This window comes from Pseudophryne corroboree, chromosome 6 (genome assembly GCF_028390025.1).
Source record: "Pseudophryne corroboree isolate aPseCor3 chromosome 6, aPseCor3.hap2, whole genome shotgun sequence".
Classification (NCBI taxonomy): Eukaryota; Metazoa; Chordata; class Amphibia; order Anura; family Myobatrachidae; genus Pseudophryne; species Pseudophryne corroboree.
In genome coordinates, this window is record NC_086449.1 from 614124981 (window position 1) to 614148665 (window position 23685).

The 23685-nt window shown below is 48.4% G+C and overlaps 1 protein-coding gene across 4 annotated transcripts in view; it reads right to left on the bottom strand.

Moving 5' to 3' along the window:
* Nucleotides 1-1001: 1001 nt before the first annotated feature.
* Nucleotides 1002-23685, bottom strand: part of SH3PXD2B (SH3 and PX domains 2B) — a 339742-nt gene continuing 317058 nt past the window's right edge. For all 4 annotated transcript variants that reach the window (XM_063928075.1, XM_063928076.1, XM_063928078.1 and 1 more), the window contains one exon: nucleotides 1002-5118. In XM_063928075.1, coding sequence (XP_063784145.1) covers nucleotides 3613-5118 — 1506 coding nt within the window. In that variant the 3' untranslated portion in view covers nucleotides 1002-3612. The remainder of the gene's footprint in view (nucleotides 5119-23685) is intronic.

The following is a 23685-nucleotide window of genomic DNA, read 5'->3' on the forward strand; positions in this document are numbered from 1 at the left end:
TCTTGCAACCGTGCAAAGAACAATCAGCAGAAGAGAACACGTCTGTAAAACCTGCTGCAGTATCTAGGAAAAGAATACGCCGGCTGCGATGCTGTATCCCCTAAATACAGCTGGGGGCATTAATATTAACAGCGCAAGCACAGACTTTCATGTCAATTAAAATTTGTTTGTTAAGCTGTTTTCTTATTATTATCTACACATTTTACATCCCTATCCAGCTTAGTTCTTGACAAAGTGCCTTGAGTCCTGTTGGAGAAAGAGTGCCATATAAATAAAATTATTATTATATTAAAATCTAAACATTTCAATTGTAACAAAAACAAAACAAAACTGGACTATATGGGTGGAATTCAATTGTTTCTCTCAATGGCAGCCAGCAGATGGCACCCAATGGAGCTATTCAATTGTTGCTCCATTCGGGCGCAATTGGTTGCTAGCATCTGCATTTCACTTTACGCAGCTAAACCAGACCTCTATGGGCGCGATAAATAGATACAATTGAATATTGCCCCTGTGATCTCTCGTCACTTTAGATGGGAGATCGGGCGCGATAATCAATAGAATATCTATGAATGCCAGAAACACGTATGAGCAAATACACAGAAATGTGCCTTTTCACATGTGTTTTTACCTACAATTCTGTCCATCTCTATATGAGGCCCGTAATGTCATACGGAGCCTCTGGAACCGCTGAGGTGGTTAGTTATGTCACAGATTCTGCTATGAGAGAATCTTGTATTTTATATTGGTATGGCACTAGCAAAGCTCCCCAAGAACTTACCAGTCAACTCGAAATTGTAGTAGACTTGGGAAGAACAATTATATCCCATATACAGGATGTCTTAGCAATGAGTAAACATGACGCAAGTCTCTGCTGCCACCCAGTGGTATACTGGAGTTACACTTAAACAGTACAGTACATAACATGAACATGCTACTGTAACTCATTTGATATTTACAGTAGCCAAGTTCTATGCAACAAATGGTTCATAAAACAATGATTTATTTATTTAAAAAAAAAGCTTTATTGATGTAGTACAAGTGACAGAACACCAATGGCAGAAAATCTTGACAAAAGGTACAGTATAAGATACAGAAATGAGTCTGCATAGTTTCAAAATGTCTTAATTGTGAGCCACATAATTGTACAGTATATGATGGACACTTTGCTAATGTAAATACAGAAAATATCGATAATTGACGTCCTGGTCATAAAAATTCTACTTCTTTGGTGTCCTCATTGCAGCCATGATGGAAGCACAATTTCAATACCCGGGGACCAGATTTATTTTGTTCTACAAAGTGAGCATGCATTATGAGGGCCTAACAATGGGAATAAAAATGGCCACTTGGGCTCTATCACAAGACTAAGCGAAGAGCATGAAAATAACTTGGTTTAGCCCACAGAATTTCGATTTGAATACACCACATTTTAAAAATGTTTCAGCCAAACAGGCAGTTAGAAAGGCACCATCACATGTAATTTCATTCCAAGACGAACAATAAGGTTGCAAAAATATCTTGGTTATTTTACATGATACAGTATATGGAAACAGGTGTTCATTGGGCAAAGCAGCAGTAGAGAATGATACCCTTTTATGGAAGCGGAGAATAACAACTTAGAAAATAGAATGACATTAATAAAGGATGGTTTGATATATAATTAGAGTATTTTAGACACTGACAAAGCTATTGGAAACATGCAGAAGAGTATTCAACCTCCTTTGTAAAGCGACACATCAGATTATATAATACTACATGGATACAATATCGTACAATGGAAAATGTGCAATGTGCGCATGTGTTTTGCCTCGATGTTTTCATGTACATCTAGTAAAGTAAACAAGACACAGAACTGTCACATGGCTGCAAATAGACCCAATCACAGTTCTAGAGCAGTTATAGGCAGTGGCAAAAGACACGGAGCACGGCTCCGTCATTTGAAACAAAAATATATATCAATGTTTATAACATTTAAGAATAATGCACGTTAAATATATCCCTTCCGTTATAGTTTTTTTGTTACAAATAAATTCAGTCTTTCACTAGAGCTGCTATATTAAAATATATTCAAAGAGAGTTCCAGCTGCACGACGTGTTCCTGCTGGGGGACACCTTGTTGTAGGACTACCTTAGGATAGAGATAAGCAGCTGCAGCCATTGTCTGGTTTAGATTCTTGAGTTCCAGGAGAACAGATCTTGAACCTTTCCAGGGGTAACAAGCTCCTATGTTCTAGGCAGGAAATCTTTATTTCAACGGTGTGTGGTTTCATGTGTTTATTTAATCTCACTTTCCATCTTCCTGCCAGTAGTGTGCCGGGCTGTGAATTGTAGGCAGCAGCTACTAATTTGGTCAAAACAAAAGTTTATAAGTATCTACTGTTTCAATAGGTTTTCATCACAGCAACTGAAGGGGAAATGCATTAATGTTGACCACATAAAAAAAATAAAAAAAAATCACATAAAATTCTTCCAGGTGATATGACCCGATGGACATGGTGGAACACACACTTGTGACTTTCATTCCAGCTAGTGCAGACGTATGTGCACTATTTTCATTACCCAGTGGTATGCCCTGATGGTCAGGAAGCCAACTGATGTCCAGAATTTGTTTGTTTGGTGTACAGTTATACCCCTTTTCCACCAGCCAGCATACAACACGGGTTATTGCACATGAACGCGCATAACCTGTGTTGCTGGCTGGTGTAAAAGGGCTGAGTTGGAATAATCCGGGTCGATTGACCCGGTATTCCAACTCTGGTAGCTTGCAGGGTTGAACACAGGTTCAACCCGGTAAGCTGTGCAGTGTAAACGGAAGCGACGCGGCTCCCGTTCACACTGTATGGGAAGGTGGCGCTGGGAAATCATGTGATCTCCCAGCGCCGTCCCCGCTGCGTCACCGGCAATGTCACCAACCCAGCAATATGCCGGGTTGGAAACGACAGATGGAAAGGGGGCTGACGCGGGTCGCAGCCAGGTAGCACCCGTGTCAGTCTCCCGGCTGCGACCTGCGTAATTAGATGGAAAAGGGGTCAAAATCAGCTATGCAATACATTATATTGGGAACCTACCCCTTTTGATGGTCCTAGAACAATGGAACACTAACACCTGGTTTGCAGATAATCACTGTTTTATCTAGTATTTGCTGCCACAGACTGTTTTTGATCAGTTTTATTCCTATTTGAGTAAATGTTCCCCAACATTTTACATTGTACTATACTGCCAATATCATTATATCACTGTCAACAGTGGCTAAAATGTGATTTGGAATATAAGACTTTGTACTGAGAAGGCCAGATATGGGGAAACCTCCCACGCTGGAGCCATAAGAAGGCCACACAGACAAATAAATGTACAATTAATCAACTAGATTAGGTTAGGCAGAACATGCTGGGAGCTGTAGCTCAATAACAGAGGGTCAGATGCCTAAAACTGACCTACACCCTGTTCAGCAAACAAGCTACTCTGCTGTTTTGTTTTTCTAAAGAAGTGAATAAACAATGGAATGTATTAAAAAAAACAGGCTTTATGTAAAATCCAAAAAACTATAAATAAGTGTACTAATTAAATAGACATGAAATGGGAGAGAACTGAACTGTAAAAAGCAGGCCATTATGGCTTCTTTCTTAGATAATTGGAAGGTATCCAGCCCTCCCAGAATGGCCCCCCACTAAGAACCCTACAGAACCACCAGCCACTGGAGCTCTTCTCCTGAACCTCAAATACTGTCCCTTCTTTAAAGCTGCTGGTATCTTCATCCCCATCAAAATCGGCAATAGCCACATAATGGGAATCTTTGGGTACCTCAGGAAGTGGTGCAGCAGGTAATGACTTCTCTATCTGTCTTAGTGCCTGTGCCTTTGGAACAAAGCTATTCCTTACTTTGGTATCATCACTGCTGGATGAAGGAAGGTATGGTTTGGCTTTTGGTGGGACCAGTATTGGTCTGTTTGCCATAAAATCAGCATTTTCTTTTTGCTGTGCTGCTGCTGCCTCATTTGCTTCATTGGAAGCAAACACTTTCTTAGGAGGAGGGGGTCTTCTTGGAGGAATTACAGGTCTCTGGGGTGGGTCTTTTATAGCCTTCGATTCACTGTCAGTAGTCCTCACAGGAACTGGCAGTGCTTTAGATGGTGGCTCTCTAGGAACATCATTGTCTTGTTTATACTGATGTCTTGTATCTGGTTTATCAAGGGGTCTGCCAGCAGCCCCGAGACAAGGTGCAGTATACAATGGCGCATCATTCACTCCACTGCTTGCACTATGCTCTTGTTCTTTGGCTTTATCTAAAGATTTGGCAGCAGGTTTTAGTCGGCTTCTCAGGTGTGAAATATCGACCTTATCTTCAGTACTGACTTCAGTTTTAGCTGTAGCTAGTGGTTTGGGCCTGACCTGGGGTTTGGACTTCTGAAATGGGTTTGGGACAATTAACTCTGGCTTCTCTGAACATAACTCAGGTTTAGGTTTGCTGGCGATGGGCTTAAGGACAGGTTTTTTCAGTTCTTTTGGTGACACCTTATGCCCACACTCCAGACCCATTTCATTTTTCAGCTGAAACATTTTGCTTTTGTCACTTTTTAAGTCAGGTTTCTTCATGTCTTTTGGGGGAAATGGTCTCTGTGGGCTAGTGGAAATCATGCTGGCTGATGGCTTTGGAGGGGGGGCTCGAAGCTGCGGCATACTTGGTCGCTCAGAAACATCATCTGTTTTCAACATGGATTCCCTTCTCGGAGGTAGACTTGGCTTCTCTTCCCCATCATCACCAGCTGCCTCATCATACACACTATTTAAAACATGTTCTTTGCTATCCAATGGAGTGCTTTTAAAGCCTTGATCTTTATTCTTCCAATCCTTGGAGCACTTTGCTACAGAGTCTGTACCATTTTGTGGAGGCTCAGGTAGAGGTCTACAAGGACCGACGGTTTCTTCCTGATAACTGTGCTCACCGGAAGCATTTGTCAAGCACAGCTGGGCCATTTCATTGGGTAAAGGGGCTAAAAAGTTGGGTCTTAAAGCACTGCTCGTTTTCTTGTACTTGTCAATAAAGGTAGCTGGGGCCCAGCCCTCTTTGTCATCAATCTGAATGTACCACCAGCCACTATGGTTCTTCTCAATCACCTAGCAGGAAACATACAACAATGCGTTATACAGTACAGTAAATATATATTAATACCACACACAGGTTTTAAAAGGTATTATCCAAATAATTTACAGCATATAAAAGCAACACATATAAAATACAGAAAACCCTTTTGTTGTTGTTGTTTTTTTTATAGATCAATTATTATTATTTTAAATAAGAAAACAAAAACAAAACTAACTTTGAACCTTTCAACAAATTAGATGGTTGATGTATCAAGTAGTGAAAACAGTGGAGAAGTTGCCCATAGTAACCAATTTGCATGGAGGTAACATATCAAGTACATCTTATAAAATGAAAGGTAGCAATCATTGGTTGCTATGGGTAACCTCCACTTCTTGATACATCAGCCCCTAGCTGTACTCGTTTCGCAAAATGTATCTTCAGCTTTCTCTGATAGAACAAATTGTGGGGCTGTTAAACACAGGGGAATATAAGAACTCCAGTAATCTTGCTGGGAACGTAGTAGCCTCCATCATCCAATTACAATCATAATATAAAGTGGGTCCTATTTTATAGTGATCGCTAAATATTAGTTTGTGCAAGTGATGAAATACGAGGGTGGTTCAATGAATAAGGTAACAAGATCTCTTACTGCACAAATGTATTCAAATGGTATATATACATATAATCAATAGCATGGCCTTGGTACAGATTCTACACAGTCCCCATACTTGTCTAAGCATTTGTTACAACAGTACACCAAGGCATCTATTATGGCATAGAAGAAATCGGTGTCAATCGCCTGAAGCCAAGACATGACTGTTTGCTAAACTTCAGCTTGTTTGCTTCTTCAATGGTTCTAAAAGATGGAAATCACTCTGTGCCAGGTCAGGGTTATAAGGAGGATGTTCCAGTACCTCCCAATGGTAGCGTCGTAACAACTCACATGGAAATCACTCTGTGCCAGGTCAGGGTTATAAGGAGGATGTTCCAGTACTTCCCAATGGTAGCGTTGTAACATCTCACGTGTGCAGTTGGCTGAGTGTGGCGTTATCATGCAGCAACAAAGTTTGTTTTCAACTAACTACTCTCCGCAACAGACTTAATGGGCGGTATTTAATTGTCGGACAAGTCAGTTGGGTGTCTGTTTTTTCCTATCTAATAGACAGGACAAAACAGAAACCCAACCAACTTTTCAAACAATTGAATCTCCCCCAATGTGTCACAATAGCAGTCTCCATTCACAGCAATTCTCTTGGTGAGGAAATCTACAAGAAGCATGCCCTTGTGTCCCAAAACACGGTCGCCATAACCTTTTTTGCTGATGGAGTTGTTATGAGTTTCTTTGAAGGTGGGAACGATGCGTGTTTCCATCTCATGGATGCCTGCTTTGTCTCCGGTGTCACATGAAGCACCCACATTTCCTCACCTGTAACAATACCCTGCAGAAACTGCACTCCCTCCTCATAGTATCGCGTCAAGTGCACGAAAGACCATCCCATCCTCTTGGTTTTGTGAACTTCTGTCAGTTGCTTCGGTACCCAGCGTGAACACTTTTTCCTGTGTTTCCTGAACGATGTTGTGCACTGTTCCCACTGAGATGTTCAGTTCATCAGCTATATCACCAACTCAAATGAGTCTGTCCTCCTGAATCAGACCTTCAATGCGGCACAAATTGTCATCTGTGGTAAATGTTCTGCTCATCTTGAATGTCTGTCCTGCCGTTAACAAAGGCAGTGCACATAACCCAAACCTGTTTCTGTGACATGACGTTATCTCTGTACACCTCGACAAGTTGGCGAATAATTTCAGCTGCTGAAGTGCCCTTTAGACAAAGAAATCTGATCACACTACACACCTCAATGTGTGCCATGTTTCTTCCAGCCGCGACATCTCACAACTGATGTTGGGACAGTATGACTGATATGAGGCACAATTTAATGATTATAAGGGGAAGCAGTGGACTACCTGCTCTGGCCTGGCGGGAAATAAGAATAAAATAGGGAACATTATACATGTTAGAGGTCTTGTTACCTTACTTATTGAACCACTATCGCATTGTATGTTATTTCAGTAAGTCACAGAATTATTCGATTTCAATACAGTGGCCCAAACCCACTAACTCGTATTAAAAAGAAGCTTAATACACATTTCTAGATCCAATGTCCAAATATACCCCAAAGTTCCGCTCGTTTTATACTTTGATTGAACAATGCAAGACAAATGGCAGAAACATTTGAGAGACCGGTTATTGTAGGTCACCTAGGTTTCTAAATGTGTTTGCTTATGGTAAATACAAGTAATTGCAGTAAGCAACACCGCAACACAAAGCAAAGAGGAGTCTGCAGATCAGGCTAGGGGGTAACTGTGCTGTGGGGTATTAATGTAAGTGGGACTGGTGGGGGTTAATAATTTAATGTGAAAGATCATATAGAAGGAGTCTTCCATGTCATTTGTTAAAACTGTTGGTCTCTTCATACCCATCAATGTCCACATAATGGGAATCATGGAGTACCTCAGTAAGCGGTCCAGTTCCTTATTACTTACTACAAATGTGTCCTCTTACATATTTGCTCTGGGCGCTACAAGTCGCATTACATATAACGCGTGAGTGCCGTGTGACTCTGTAGCACCAAGTATTTTATTTTTTTTGCACATTTTTTGCACGAAAACGCGTCTTAGACGCAATGTAATGTAATATGTAACATGCCTATATTCTGTGTGACGACTGTATTTGCATACAAAATGCTATGCTACAGTGTTTTCCTGAACGTGGCATTTCAGATGCAGATACAGCCGAAATTACACACAGAATATAGGCATGCTTCATATCATCTTAATCAGCAGACTACTTGTGTGTCCTATTGTATTACATTGCGTCTAAGAAGCATTTTCACAGAAAACACTGCAAAAAAAGACGGTCTGAGCTACCGAGTCCTGTCACATCATGGCGCGAATTGGAGGGTTGTTTAGCGTGACTACAGGAAGGATGTAAGATGACTATATAATAGCTGGCCTACTTACTCAATGTAGGAGCTACTAGTTTAATATCAAGCTATGAATGGACCTAGCATGTTCATTAGTTTTTGAGTTTTTTCAGGTGATGAATATTAACAATTCTTTTTCCAAAAAATGTCCCAACAGCACCTGGCCAAGCAGCAACTGGGTTTAAGTCACCAGCAGCAGACAGTCAAAACTTCAAGAACACATAGTAGAGATAATTCTTTCAGCTGCTCTAACTTAGTCATGATTTTGGGAAACGGTCACTTATAGTCTCATGGAGCTACACTCTGAATTAGCAAGACCCCTATATTTGATTTTCAGTGACACTTACACCAGACATGGTCCCCAAAAACTGCCGTATAGCGGTACATCTATAAACACATTTTCAAGTAATTAGACTAACAGGTGTGAACCCAGATGGTTGTAATAATGTTTTAATGAGCTCCCTGTCTCTATAAAAATTGAGACAGAGCAGGAAATGACCATCTTTTTCCTCTGATGAAACGACCAGTCTCTAACAGTCGAGAAATGCGTCAGGACTCGGGACCCCTACTATTTATCACAGACAGCACCTTATCATATAGCTGCTCATCTCTGCTCAGCCTGGAGCCGCTTGAATTTGGCTTCCCTGTAAGACAGAACATCGCGGCTACCCAGGACACAGATTCATATAAGTGAGCAGATGCTAGCCGCCTACGGAACTGACCAGTGCCACTTGCCTTGGCTTCCCTGCAAGCGGTAAGCCGCGGCTATTCTGGACGCTCCTCTAAGACGGCTACACAGTATATACAGTACTTAGCTGCGGACGGAGCTGCTGCAATCCAAGCTCCTGGACACCGCTCATTATTGTTTAAAGAGGATCCTTCATTATAGATGCCCTAGCTACCAGTTTAAACATCCCGGCACTTAAAGGTGTCAGTGTTCTGGTTCTTCTACTGTTTGAGGACCAAGTATCCTTACATCACGTACAACTAATCACATTAATTACCTGTGTATGCAGTCTGGAGTTACTACCCTTTCTTTTGGAGAAATATAACTGTCTAATACGACTTTTACTATAATCCGAGGAACTTTTGTTTCACTACCAAACAAAAGAAACATTACAACCAACTGTGACTTTATATTTGTTTTTTTTATTAGTCCTACGGATTGACCTAATCCTTATTAGATGAATTAATGATCTTGAGAATTTATTTATCTAATTATACCATTGCAATGTTTTTATTGTGTATTTTGTGAATTTTCTTTAATTGGTTACGTATTTGAGAAACAAAAGTAACTCAATCTGTCTGTGGAACTATTCATAGATTGAATATTAAATATATTTATACTATTAACAATTACAGTCTATTTGCGCTCTCTCTTTCTCTTTGTATAGCGGAAGTAGTGCCGATATTTAAAAAGGGATGTAAATCTGAACCGGGTAGTTATAGACCAGTAAGTCTTACATCAATAGTGGGTAAAGTAATAATAATAATAATTTTATTTATATAGCGCTCTTTCTCCAATAGGACTCAAGGCGCTTAACAAATACATAGCATAATATAGTACAGAAAATAATGAAGTACATTTTCATAAAATACAGAAGCATGAAGATACTAAAAAGGACATTATGGAAATGCTTGAGTAAACAGAAAAGTCTTGAGTCTACTTTTGAAGGATTCTATAGTTGGGGCCTCTCGCACTGTGCGGGGAAGTGAGTTCCATAGAGTTGGAGCCGCATGACTAAAAGCTCGACCCCCAGATGAATTATGGTAGATTCTAGGTACTGCTAAAAGTCCCTCATCTACAGATCGCAGTAATCGAGTGGGGCAGTATGGGGTCAGAAGCTGTTTCAGGTACCTTGGGCCTTGGTCATGTAATGCTTTGAAACTCAGTAAGCCAATCTTGAAGATGATTCGCCATCTTACAGGCAGCCAGTGAAGGTAGTAGAGGATGGGTGTTATGTGGCTAGAACGGGGCTGGTTGGTTAATAGCCTGGCAGCTGTGTTTTGCACCAGCTGTAAGCGTTGCAATTCTTTTGTTGGTAGACCAAGGTAGAGGGCATTACAGTAGTCTAAACGAGATGATACAAATGCATGTATGACTTTTGGCATGTCATCTGAGGGAATTAAGTGCTTGATTCTGGCTATGTTCCTCAGGTGAAAGAATGAGAATTTGATTGTGGCTGATATCTGATGTTTAAGTGTCAAGCCACCATCCAGGACAACGCCAAGATTCCGCACACGATCACTGGTCTGTAATTCTGAATCCCCGAGTGTAAGTCCAGTTGGTTGGCTATGCTGCAGTCTTGTCCTATGATGTTGCGGTCGTATCATAAGGACCTCTGTTTTATCCGGGTTCAGTCGCAGCCAACTGGCTCTCATCCACTCCTGTAGTTCAGCTAGACAGCCATTTAGGGTTGCTATTGGGTTATCAGTGCCCGGAGCAAAGGACAAGTACAGTTGTGTATCATCTGCATAGCAGTGGTAGACCAGGCCATGGCGCCTGATTATTTCGCCCAATGGGAGCATGTATACTGCAAAAAGCATGGGGGATAGTATAGAACCTTGTGGGACACCACATGGCAATGGCATCCAGATGATACTCTCTGTGACCTGCCTGTGAGAAATGATTTGAACCAGCTTAGGACTGTGCCATCCAGACCACAGAAATGTATCAGTCGCTCAATCAGAAGCCCATGGTCCACGGTATCAAATGCTGCCGAGAGATCCAGAAGGATTAATATTGAACAGTCACCTGTACTGGAAGGTATTTTAAGGGATAGAATACAGGATGTCACAATCCTGACTGTAATTCTCATATTTGGTGACTTACCCCTGCTTTCTGTCCTGGATCCTGTGTCTTTTCACTCACGGAGTTAAACAGCTTGTCAGCACTGAGTTTCCTGAGTTCTCTGCCTGAGAGGTAATAGTTAATTAGCTCCACCTGTAGTGATCTCCTGTGTGAGGCTGAATTCAGTAATCTGAAGTTCAGGCTTCAGTGTTCTCTCGGCCTGCTAGGCCTCGCTGCACTTCACAGCCTCCTCTAGAGTAGTCACATGACAGTGACTGTTTACCTGACCCGGAGTTGTCCAATCCTCTGCCAGCCTGAGACTCTCTACATCACCTAATCCTGCCCACCAATCATCAAGGACCAGGAAGTATAAATCAGGAGGCTGAGTTGGAATCTGGGCCAGTTCCTCGTGTCACATACAGCCTTGTGAGAGTCTTTATGCTGAGCTCCCTTAAGGTAACCATTGTACCTAAGTTCCTGTGGAAACTCTGTTCCCTTGTTCCTGTATGGTTACTTGTGTGTTGCCATTTGATTTCACCATTTCCCTGAGTCTCAATGTAAAGGCACAGCTGCAATGTTTCGTCTTAAAGGCACAGTACTGAATTCCATGTTCTCCACTGAAAACCACAGCTGTCGTGTTTCAGTTTTACTACTGTTGTAGTTGGGATCTCCAGAGCTCAGTACTTCCGTGCTTCCAACACCTCCGTGCCTCCGTGCTTCCAGCATCTCCGTGACTCAGCATCTCCGTGCCTCAGCACCTCCGTGCCTCAGTACCTCCGTGCCTCAGCACCTCCGTGCCTCAGCACCTCCGTGCCTCAGTACCTCCGTGCTTCCAGCACCTCCGTGCCTCCGTGCTTCCAGCATCTCCGTGACTCAGCATCTCCGTGCCTCAGCACCTCCGTGCCTCAGCACCTCCGTGCCTCAGTACCTCCGTGCTTCCAGCACCTCCGTGCCTCCGTGCTTCCAGCAGCTCCGTGACTCAGCATCTCCGTGCCTCAGCACCTCCGTGCCTCAGTACCTCCGTGCCTCAGCACCTCCGTGCCTCAGTACCTCCATGCTTCCAGCACCTCCGTGCCTCCGTGCTTCCAGCAGCTCCGTGACTCAGCAGCTCCGTGCCTCAGTACCTCCGTGCTTCCAACACCTCCGTGCCTCAGCACCTCAGTGCCTCAGTACCTCCGTGCCTCAGCACCTCCGTACCTCCGTGCTTTCAGCACCTCCGTACCTCCGTGCTTCCAGCACCTCCGTGACTCAGCATCTCCGTGCCTCAGCACCTCAGTACCTCCGTGCCTCAGTACCTCCGTGCTTCCAGCACCTCCGTGCCTCCGTGCTTCCAGCACCTCCGTGACTCAGCATCTCCGTGCCTCAGCACCTCCGTGCTTCCAGCACCTCCGTGCCTCCGTGCTTCCAGCATCTCCGTGACTCAGCATCTCCGTGCCTCAGCACCTCCGTGCCTCAGCACCTCCGTGCCTCAGTACCTCCGTGCTTCCAGCACCTCCGTGCCTCCGTGCCTCAGCACCCCAGTGTCTCTACGCACTCCAGTGTCTCTACGCACCCCAGTGTCTTCACGCACCTCAGTGCCTCTACGCACCTCAGTGCCTCTACGCACCTCAGTGTCTCCAAGTACCTCAGTGTCTCCAAGCACCTCAGTGTCTCCAAGCACCTCAGTGTCTCCAAGCACCTCAGTGTCTCCAAGCACCTCAGTGTCTCCAAGCACCTCAGTGTCCCCAAGCACCCCGTGCCCTTTAGCACAGTTGTACCTGTTATTCTTCACTGATTCATCAGCGCCTTTCCAGTTCTGTCTTTCAGGAGACCTTCAGCGCCCACACGTGCTTCCTGTCTGCCGACCTCATCCTGCATGAGGAGAACCTGGATTCGGCCATCTCTGCCGCGGTTCCTCTTCCCAGTCACCGGAAGAGACCCCGAGTCCACAACACTTCCAAAACCAGGTCAGTGGTGGTATTCGTGTAGTCCTCCAGTCGCCCGCGCAGACTTCGCTAGCACCGGGTTCACAAAAACCTTAGTCATGACAGTAGGAACTGGCCCCATGGACCCGGCCGAAAGTGTTTGTCTGACGCAGGACCTCCTAAGCAATATTGCAGGACGCTTGGAAGGTCTGGAGTCGACTCAGCATCAATTGGCACAGTGTCTGCAGCGGAATTCTTTCTCCAGAGATTCTCTGACCTTCTGCTCTAAGACTCCTGACCAACTGCAGATATTCTACCAGATGTTATTACAGTTACAAGAACTTTTGCCTAGTATTCTCTCTGTAATGCCTGATCTCCTCAGGAATACTACCAACGTTGTTGATCCTGTTTTGTCCCAACCAGTTAATAGAGTCTCTTCCTCTGTGCAAGGAAAAGTTGTTCATCAGAGCTATCCACGGCCCAAGCTCTCTGAAGCTGAACGTCAGCGGCGTAGGGAGCTACACCTCTGTCTTTACTGTGGAAATTCCGGTCATTTTGTTAAAGACTGCATTCTTCGCAAGCCAGGGAATGGTGACAAATCGCAGTATCACAGTGCTCATGTCTACAAGTCATCCACAGTAGCCGATCCTGCTACTGCTGACGGGGGTATCAAGATGGCTACTCGGAAAGAGACTCAAATTTATGACTGGGGTCCGGTGATTAAAAGACCTTATCCCAAGTTGGGTGTCCAGAGAAGAATATTCAAGCCATTTAGAGTCACAGAGGAGTCAGAGTGTCCAGCCCCAGGGGGGGCGTCCGTGTCTTCAGCCCCAGGAGGGGCGTCTTCAGAGTGTCCAGCCCCAGGAGGGGCGTCTTCAGAGTGTCCAGCCCCAGGAGGGGCGTCTTCAGAGTGTCCAGCCCCAGGAGGGGCGTCTTCAGAGTGTCCAGCCCCAGGAGGGGCGTCTTCAGAGTGTCCAGCCCCAGGAGGGGCGTCTTCAAAGTGTCCAGCCCCAGGAGGGGCGTCTTCAAAGTGTCCAGCCCCAGGAGGGGCGTCTTCAGAGTGTCTAGCCCCAGGAGGGGCGTCTTCAAAGTGTCTAGCCCCAGGGGGGGCGTCTTCAGAGTGTCCAGCCCCAGGGGGGGCGTCCGTGTCTTCAGCCCCAGGGGGGGCGTCTTCAGAGTGTCCAGCCCCAAGAAGGGGTTCTTCAGAGTGTCCAGCCCCAAGAAGGGGTTCTTCAGAGCGTCCAGCCCCAGTGAGGGGTTCTTCAGAGCGTCCAGCCCCAGTGAGGGGTTCAGAGCGTCCAGCCCCAGTGAGGGGTTCAGAGCGTCCAGCCCCAGTGAGGGGTTCAGAGCGTCCAGCCCCAGGAGGGGGTTCTTCAGAGGGCACAGCCCCAGGAGGGGGTTCTTCAGAGGGTCCAGCCCCAGGAGGGGGTTCCGAGGGTCCAGCCCCAGGAGGGGGTTCCGAGGGTACAGCCCCAGGAAGGGGATCCGAGGGTCCAGAGCCAGAGGGTCTACAGAGTGCTGCCCAGCCAGAGGGTCTACAGAGTGCTGCCCAGCCAGAGGGTCTACAGAGTGCTGCCCAGCCAGAGGGTCTACAGAGTGCTGCCCAGCCAGAGGGTCTACAGAGTGCTGCCCAGCCAGAGGGTCTACAGAGTGCTGCCCAGCCAGAGGGTCTACAGAGTGCTGCCCAGCCAGAGGGTCTACAGAGCGCTGCCCAGCCAGAGAGCCTTCAGAGCGCTGCCCAGCCAGAGAGCCTTCAGAGCGCTGCCCAGCCAGAGAGCCTTCAGAGCGCTGCCCAGCCAGAGAGCCTTCAGAGCGCTGCCCAGCCAGAGAGCCTTCAGAGCGCTGCCCAGCCAGAGAGCCTTCAGAGCGCTGCCCAGCCAGAGAGCCTTCAGAGCGCTGCCCAGCCAGAGAGCCTTCAGAGCGCTGCCCAGCCAGAGAGCCTTCAGAGCGCAGCCCAGCCCCGTGAAGAGAGGGCTCTTGCCTCAGCCCAGCCCCGTGAAGTGGGGGCTCTTGCCTCAGCCCAGCCCCTTGAAGTGGGGGCTCTTGCCTCAGCCCAGCCCCGTGAAGTGGGGGCTCTTGCCTCAGCCCAGCCCCGTGAAGTGGGGGCTCTTGCCTCAGCCCAGCCCCGTGAAGTGGGGGCTCTTGCCTCAGCCCAGCCCCGTGAAGTGGGGGCTCCTGCCTTGGTTCAGCCCCGTGAAGAAAGGACTCAGTCTGTCCCGGTTCCAGCCGGTCCAGCAATACTCCAGGCCCAGCTTGGCCAGTCCGTTCCGGTTCCAGCCGGTCCAGCAATACTCCAGGCTCCGCCTGGTCAGTTCGTTCCGGTTCCAGCCGGTCCAGTGTTACTCCAGGACCAGCCTGGTCAGTCTCCTTTGGTTCCAGCCAATTCAAGCATCCCCGGATCCAATCCAGTCCTACTCGTCCAGTCAAAGATTTCTCCAGTTTCAGCCTCTAAGCTTTCGTCTGATGGTTTACCACCTATTTACTTCGATGGAGATTTACTGCAATATGCCGCTTTGGTTGAACAATTTCTGTCTCGGATGGAGTCTGATCCTTCAGGTGCAGTAACTCCTTCCAACGTTACTCGATATCTGTTCCTGGCATTCAGAGGAAGAGCTTTGGAGTGGGCCAACATGCTTTTTGAGAGTAATGATCCTGTGTTCCATGACTTACAGAATTTTAGTAATGCTGTGGTTAAAGAATTTGGTCCTAAACCTATGGAATCTGACTCGGTAAAGAAATCAGGCTCTAAAGGGAATGCAGAAGGAAGTTTGTGCTGTCCTCCCAGGGATAATCTAAGAATCTCCTTCAGTAAGAATCCGACCATTAAAATTGCTCATGTTGGAGTCTCTCCTAGCCCAGAGAATTTAAATCTCCAGTGCACCTCATTTTCATCTGCAAACTGTGTATCTATGGGAGATTCATATCTTCCATTAGACTTGGACTCAGACTCTGAATTTGATCCAGTCCATGATGCTACTCCTTTCTTGGGAGCCCCCATGTTTTCTAAGGAAGGTTTTTCTTTACAGGAGATCCCGCGGTCCTTGGTCAAAACCAAACGTTCCCATAAGAAGAAGAGGCATCAACGAAGGTCCTAAATTCTTCTGTATGAATTTCTCAAGTTCCCCTAAGATTAGATGGGTGTCCGGAGTCCACCCTCGAAGAGGGGGATACTGTCACAATCCTGACTGTAATTCTCATATTTGGTGACTTACCCCTGCTTTCTGTCCTGGATCCTGTGTCTTTTCACTCACGGAGTTAAACAGCTTGTCAGCACTGAGTTTCCTGAGTTCTCTGCCTGAGAGGTAATAGTTAATTAGCTCCACCTGTAGTGATCTCCTGTGTGAGGCTGAATTCAGTAATCTGAAGTTCAGGCTTCAGTGTTCTCTCGGCCTGCTAGGCCTCGCTGCACTTCACAGCCTCCTCTAGAGTAGTCACATGACAGTGACTGTTTACCTGACCCGGAGTTGTCCAATCCTCTGCCAGCCTGAGACTCTCTACATCACCTAATCCTGCCCACCAATCATCAAGGACCAGGAAGTATAAATCAGGAGGCTGAGTTGGAATCTGGGCCAGTTCCTCGTGTCACATACAGCCTTGTGAGAGTCTTTATGCTGAGCTCCCTTAAGGTAACCATTGTACCTAAGTTCCTGTGGAAACTCTGTTCCCTTGTTCCTGTATGGTTACTTGTGTGTTGCCATTTGATTTCACCATTTCCCTGAGTCTCAATGTAAAGGCACAGCTGCAATGTTTCGTCTTAAAGGCACAGTACTGAATTCCATGTTCTCCACTGAAAACCACAGCTGTCGTGTTTCAGTTTTACTACTGTTGTAGTTGGGATCTCCAGAGCTCAGTACTTCCGTGCTTCCAACACCTCCGTGCCTCCGTGCTTCCAGCATCTCCGTGACTCAGCATCTCCGTGCCTCAGCACCTCCGTGCCTCAGTACCTCCGTGCCTCAGCACCTCCGTGCCTCAGTACCTCCGTGCTTCCAGCACCTCCGTGCCTCCGTGCTTCCAGCAGCTCCGTGACTCAGCATCTCCGTGCCTCAGCACCTCCGTGCCTCAGTACCTCCGTGCCTCAGCACCTCCGTGCCTCAGTACCTCCGTGCTTCCAGCAGCTCCGTGCCTCCGTGCTTCCAGCAGCTCCGAGACTCAGCATCTCCGTGCCTCAGCACCTCCATGCCTCAGTACCTCCGTGCTTCCAACACCTCCGTGCCTCAGCACCTCAGTGCCTCAGTACCTCCGTGCTTCCAGCACCTCCGTGACTCAGCATCTCCGTGCCTCAGCACCTCAGTACCTCCGTGCCTCAGGACCTCCGTGCCTCCGTGCCTCAGTACCTCCGTGCTTCCAGCACATCCGTGCCTCCGTGCTTCCAGCACCTCCGTGACTCAGCATCTCCGTGCCTCAGCACCTCCGTGCTTCCAGCACCTCCGTGCCTCCGTGCTTCCAGCATCTCCGTGACTCAGCATCTCCGTGCCTCAGCACCTCCGTGCCTCAGCACCTCCGTGCCTCAGTACCTCCGTGCTTCCAGCACCTCCGTGCCTCCGTGCCTCAGCACCCCAGTGTCTCTACGCACTCCAGTGTCTCTACGCACCCCAGTGTCTTCACGCACCTCAGTGCCTCTACGCACCTCAGTGCCTCTACGCACCTCAGTGCCTCTACGCACCTCAGTGCCTCTACGCACCTCAGTGCCTCTACGCACCTCAGTGTCTCCAAGTACCTCAGTGTCTCCAAGTACCTCAGTGTCTCCAAGCACCTCAGTGTCTCCAAGCACCTCAGTGTCTCCAAGCACCTCAGTGTCTCCAAGCACCTCAGTGTCCCCAAGCACCCCGTGCCCTTTAGCACAGTTGTACCTGTTATTCTTCACTGATTCATCAGCGCCTTTCCAGTTCTGTCTTTCAGGAGACCTTCAGCGCCCACACGTGCTTCCTGTCTGCCGACCTCATCCTGCATGAGGAGAACCTGGATTCGGCCATCTCTGCCGCGGTTCCTCTTCCCAGTCACCGGAAGAGACCCCGAGTCCACAACACTTCCAAAACCAGGTCAGTGGTGGTATTCGTGTAGTCCTCCAGTCGCCCGCGCAGACTTCGCTAGCACCGGGTTCACAAAAACCTTAGTCATGACAGTAGGAACTGGCCCCATGGACCCGGCCGAAAGTGTTTGTCTGACGCAGGACCTCCTAAGCAATATTGCAGGACGCTTGGAAGGTCTGGAGTCGACTCAGCATCAATTGGCACAGTGTCTGCAGCGGAATTCTTTCTCCAGAGATTCTCTGACCTTCTGCTCTAAGACTCCTGACCAACTGCAGATATTCTACCAGATGTTATTACAGTTACAAGAACTTTTGCCTAGTATTCTCTCTGTAATGCCTGATCTCCTCAGGAATACTACCAACGTTGTTGATCCTGTTTTGTCCCAACCAGTTAATAGAGTCTCTTCCTCTGTGCAAGGAAAAGTTGTTCATCAGAGCTATCCACGGCCCAAGCTCTCTGAAGCTGAACGTCAGCGGCGTAGGGAGCTACACCTCTGTCTTTACTGTGGAAATTCCGGTCATTTTGTTAAAGACTGCATTCTTCGCAAGCCAGGGAATGGTGACAAATCGCAGTATCACAGTGCTCATGTCTACAAGTCATCCACAGTAGCCGATCCTGCTACTGCTGACGGGGGTATCAAGATGGCTACTCGGAAAGAGACTCAAATTTATGACTGGGGTCCGGTGATTAAAAGACCTTATCCCAAGTTGGGTGTCCAGAGAAGAATATTCAAGCCATTTAGAGTCACAGAGGAGTCAGAGTGTCCAGCCCCAGGGGGGGCGTCCGTGTCTTCAGCCCCAGGAGGGGCGTCTTCAGAGTGTCCAGCCCCAGGAGGGGCGTCTTCAGAGTGTCCAGCCCCAGGAGGGGCGTCTTCAGAGTGTCCAGCCCCAGGAGGGGCGTCTTCAGAGTGTCCAGCCCCAGGAGGGGCGTCTTCAGAGTGTCCAGCCCCAGGAGGGGCGTCTTCAAAGTGTCCAGCCCCAGGAGGGGCGTCTTCAAAGTGTCCAGCCCCAGGAGGGGCGTCTTCAGAGTGTCTAGCCCCAGGAGGGGCGTCTTCAAAGTGTCTAGCCCCAGGAGGGGCGTCTTCAGAGTGTCCAGCCCCAGGGGGGGCGTCCGTGTCTTCAGCCCCAGGGGGGGCGTCTTCAGAGTGTCCAGCCCCAAGAAGGGGTTCTTCAGAGTGTCCAGCCCCAAGAAGGGGTTCTTCAGAGCGTCCAGCCCCAGTGAGGGGTTCTTCAGAGCGTCCAGCCCCAGTGAGGGGTTCAGAGCGTCCAGCCCCAGTGAGGGGTTCAGAGCGTCCAGCCCCAGTGAGGGGTTCAGAGCGTCCAGCCCCAGGAGGGGGTTCTTCAGAGGGCACAGCCCCAGGAGGGGGTTCTTCAGAGGGTCCAGCCCCAGGAGGGGGTTCCGAGGGTCCAGCCCCAGGAGGGGGTTCCGAGGGTACAGCCCCAGGAAGGGGATCCGAGGGTCCAGAGCCAGAGGGTCTACAGAGTGCTGCCCAGCCAGAGGGTCTACAGAGTGCTGCCCAGCCAGAGGGTCTACAGAGTGCAGCCCAGCCAGAGGGTCTACAGAGTGCAGCCCAGCCAGAGGGTCTACAGAGTGCTGCCCAGCCAGAGGGTCTACAGAGCGCTGCCCAGCCAGAGAGCCTTCAGAGCGCTGCCCAGCCAGAGAGCCTTCAGAGCGCTGCCCAGCCAGAGAGCCTTCAGAGCGCTGCCCAGCCAGAGAGCCTTCAGAGCGCTGCCCAGCCAGAGAGCCTTCAGAGCGCTGCCCAGCCAGAGAGCCTTCAGAGCGCAGCCCAGCCCCGTGAAGAGAGGGCTCTTGCCTCAGCCCAGCCCCGTGAAGTGGGGGCTCTTGCCTCAGCCCAGCCCCTTGAAGTGGGGGCTCTTGCCTCAGCCCAGCCCCGTGAAGTGGGGGCTCTTGCCTCAGCCCAGCCCCGTGAAGTGGGGGCTCTTGCCTCAGCCCAGCCCCGTGAAGTGGGGGCTCTTGCCTCAGCCCAGCCCCGTGAAGTGGGGGCTCCTGCCTTGGTTCAGCCCCGTGAAGAAAGGACTCAGTCTGTCCCGGTTCCAGCCGGTCCAGCAATACTCCAGGCCCAGCTTGGCCAGTCCGTTCCGGTTCCAGCCGGTCCAGCAATACTCCAGGCTCCGCCTGGTCAGTTCGTTCCGGTTCCAGCCGGTCCAGTGTTACTCCAGGACCAGCCTGGTCAGTCTCCTTTGGTTCCAGCCAATTCAAGCATCCCCGGATCCAATCCAGTCCTACTCGTCCAGTCAAAGATTTCTCCAGTTTCAGCCTCTAAGCTTTCGTCTGATGGTTTACCACCTATTTACTTCGATGGAGATTTACTGCAATATGCCGCTTTGGTTGAACAATTTCTGTCTCGGATGGAGTCTGATCCTTCAGGTGCAGTAACTCCTTCCAACGTTACTCGATATCTGTTCCTGGCATTCAGAGGAAGAGCTTTGGAGTGGGCCAACATGCTTTTTGAGAGTAATGATCCTGTGTTCCATGACTTACAGAATTTTAGTAATGCTGTGGTTAAAGAATTTGGTCCTAAACCTATGGAATCTGACTCGGTAAAGAAATCAGGCTCTAAAGGGAATGCAGAAGGAAGTTTGTGCTGTCCTCCCAGGGATAATCTAAGAATCTCCTTCAGTAAGAATCCGACCATTAAAATTGCTCATGTTGGAGTCTCTCCTAGCCCAGAGAATTTAAATCTCCAGTGCACCTCATTTTCATCTGCAAACTGTGTATCTATGGGAGATTCATATCTTCCATTAGACTTGGACTCAGACTCTGAATTTGATCCAGTCCATGATGCTACTCCTTTCTTGGGAGCCCCCATGTTTTCTAAGGAAGGTTTTTCTTTACAGGAGATCCCGCGGTCCTTGGTCAAAACCAAACGTTCCCATAAGAAGAAGAGGCATCAACGAAGGTCCTAAATTCTTCTGTATGAATTTCTCAAGTTCCCCTAAGATTAGATGGGTGTCCGGAGTCCACCCTCGAAGAGGGGGATACTGTCACAATCCTGACTGTAATTCTCATATTTGGTGACTTACCCCTGCTTTCTGTCCTGGATCCTGTGTCTTTTCACTCACGGAGTTAAACAGCTTGTCAGCACTGAGTTTCCTGAGTTCTCTGCCTGAGAGGTAATAGTTAATTAGCTCCACCTGTAGTGATCTCCTGTGTGAGGCTGAATTCAGTAATCTGAAGTTCAGGCTTCAGTGTTCTCTCGGCCTGCTAGGCCTCGCTGCACTTCACAGCCTCCTCTAGAGTAGTCACATGACAGTGACTGTTTACCTGACCCGGAGTTGTCCAATCCTCTGCCAGCCTGAGACTCTCTACATCACCTAATCCTGCCCACCAATCATCAAGGACCAGGAAGTATAAATCAGGAGGCTGAGTTGGAATCTGGGCCAGTTCCTCGTGTCACATACAGCCTTGTGAGAGTCTTTATGCTGAGCTCCCTTAAGGTAACCATTGTACCTAAGTTCCTGTGGAAACTCTGTTCCCTTGTTCCTGTATGGTTACTTGTGTGTTGCCATTTGATTTCACCATTTCCCTGAGTCTCAATGTAAAGGCACAGCTGCAATGTTTCGTCTTAAAGGCACAGTACTGAATTCCATGTTCTCCACTGAAAACCACAGCTGTCGTGTTTCAGTTTTACTACTGTTGTAGTTGGGATCTCCAGAGCTCAGTACTTCCGTGCTTCCAACACCTCCGTGCCTCCGTGCTTCCAGCATCTCCGTGACTCAGCATCTCCGTGCCTCAGCACCTCCGTGCCTCAGTACCTCCGTGCCTCAGCACCTCCGTGCCTCAGTACCTCCGTGCTTCCAGCACCTCCGTGCCTCCGTGCTTCCAGCAGCTCAGTGACTCAGCATCTCCGTGCCTCAGCACCTCCGTGCCTCAGTACCTCCGTGCCTCAGTACCTCCGTGCCTCAGCACCTCCGTGCCTCAGTACCTCCGTGCTTCCAGCACCTCCGTGCCTCCGTGCTTCCAGCAGCTCCGTGACTCAGCATCTCCGTGCCTCAGCACCTCCGTGCCTCAGTACCTCCGTGCTTCCAACACCTCCGTGCCTCAGCACCTCAGTGCCTCAGTACCTCCGTGCCTCAGCACCTCCGTACCTCCGTGCTTTCAGCACCTCCGTACCTCCGTGCTTCCAGCACCTCCGTGACTCAGCATCTCCGTGCCTCAGCACCTCAGTACCTCCGTGCCTCAGGACCTCCGTGCCTCCGTGCCTCAGTACCTCCGTGCTTCCAGCACCTCCGTGCCTCCGTGCTTCCAGCACCTCCGTGACTCAGCATCTCCGTGCCTCAGCACCTCCGTGCTTCCAGCACCTCCGTGCCTCCGTGCTTCCAGCATCTCCGTGACTCAGCATCTCCGTGCCTCAGCACCTCCGTGCCTCAGCACCTCCGTGCCTCAGTACCTCCGTGCTTCCAGCACCTCCGTGCCTCAGCACCCCAGTGTCTCTACGCACTCCAGTGTCTTCACGCACCTCAGTGTCTCTACGCACCTCAGTGCCTCTACGCACCTCAGTGCCTCTACGCACCTCAGTGCCTCTACGTACCTCAGTGCCTCTACGTACCTCAGTGTCTCCAAGTACCTCAGTGTCTCCAAGCACCTCAGTGTCTCCAAGCACCTCAGTGTCTCCAAGCACCTCAGTGTCTCCAAGCACCTCAGTGTCTCCAAGCACCTCAGTGTCCCCAAGCACCCCGTGCCCTTTAGCACAGTTGTACCTGTTATTCTTCACTGATTCATCAGCGCCTTTCCAGTTCTGTCTTTCAGGAGACCTTCAGCGCCCACACGTGCTTCCTGTCTGCCGACCTCATCCTGCATGAGGAGAACCTGGATTCGGCCATCTCTGCCGCGGTTCCTCTTCCCAGTCACCGGAGGAGACCCCGAGTCCACAACACTTCCAAAACCAGGTCAGTGGTGGTATTCGTGTAGTCCTCCAGTCGCCCGCGCAGACTTCGCTAGCACCGGGTTCACAAAAACCTTAGTCATGACACAGGAGTTCCTAGAAACCAATAAGGTTAATAATAGGAACCAACATGGATTTGTGAAGGATAGATCATGTCAAATTAACTTAATAGGCTTTTATGAAACAGTTTGTGCGAACCTAGATCAGGGTAAAGAGCTGGATGTAATCTTTTTAGACTTTGCTAAAGCTTTCAATACAGTACCTCACATGAGGCTTATCTACAAATTAAGAGAACTTGGGCTAGGGAGCACAATATGCACTTGGGTTAGAAATTGGTTGGATAAAAGGGAGCAGCGAGTGGTGGTAAATGGAACTTTTTCAAAATGGACTAAAGTACTAAGTGGTGTACCATTACTGTTCAACATTTTCAGAAATTATCTAGAGGTAGGTCTAGAGAGAGCATGGTGTCAATTTTTGCAGATGATACCAAACTGTGTAAGGTTATAAATTCAGAGGGGGAGTCTCTTCAAAAATGGAAGATTTAAAATGGAAGCATGGACAGCAAAATGAAGAATGAGGTTCAATATAGACAAATGTAAGGTAATGCACGATGGTAGCAAGAACAGGAATACTACCTACACACTAAATGGTGAAAAACTAGGTAAGTCTGTATTGGAAAAGGATTTAGGTGTTCTCAAAGATGAATTTAGCAGTAGTATCCAAAGTAGGAATGCAGCAAATAAGGCAAACAAGGTATTAGCATGCATAAAGTGGGGAATTGATGCAAGGGATGAGAATGTTATACTCCCATTATACAAATCACGAGTTAGGCCACATCTTGAATACTGCGCACAATTATGGGCACCATACTATAAAAAGGATATCCTGGAACTAGAAAAGGTTCAGAGAAGGGCAACCAAATTGATTAAGGGGTTGGAGACGCTAGAATACGAGGACAGTCTTGCTAGGGCTAGGCATGTTTAC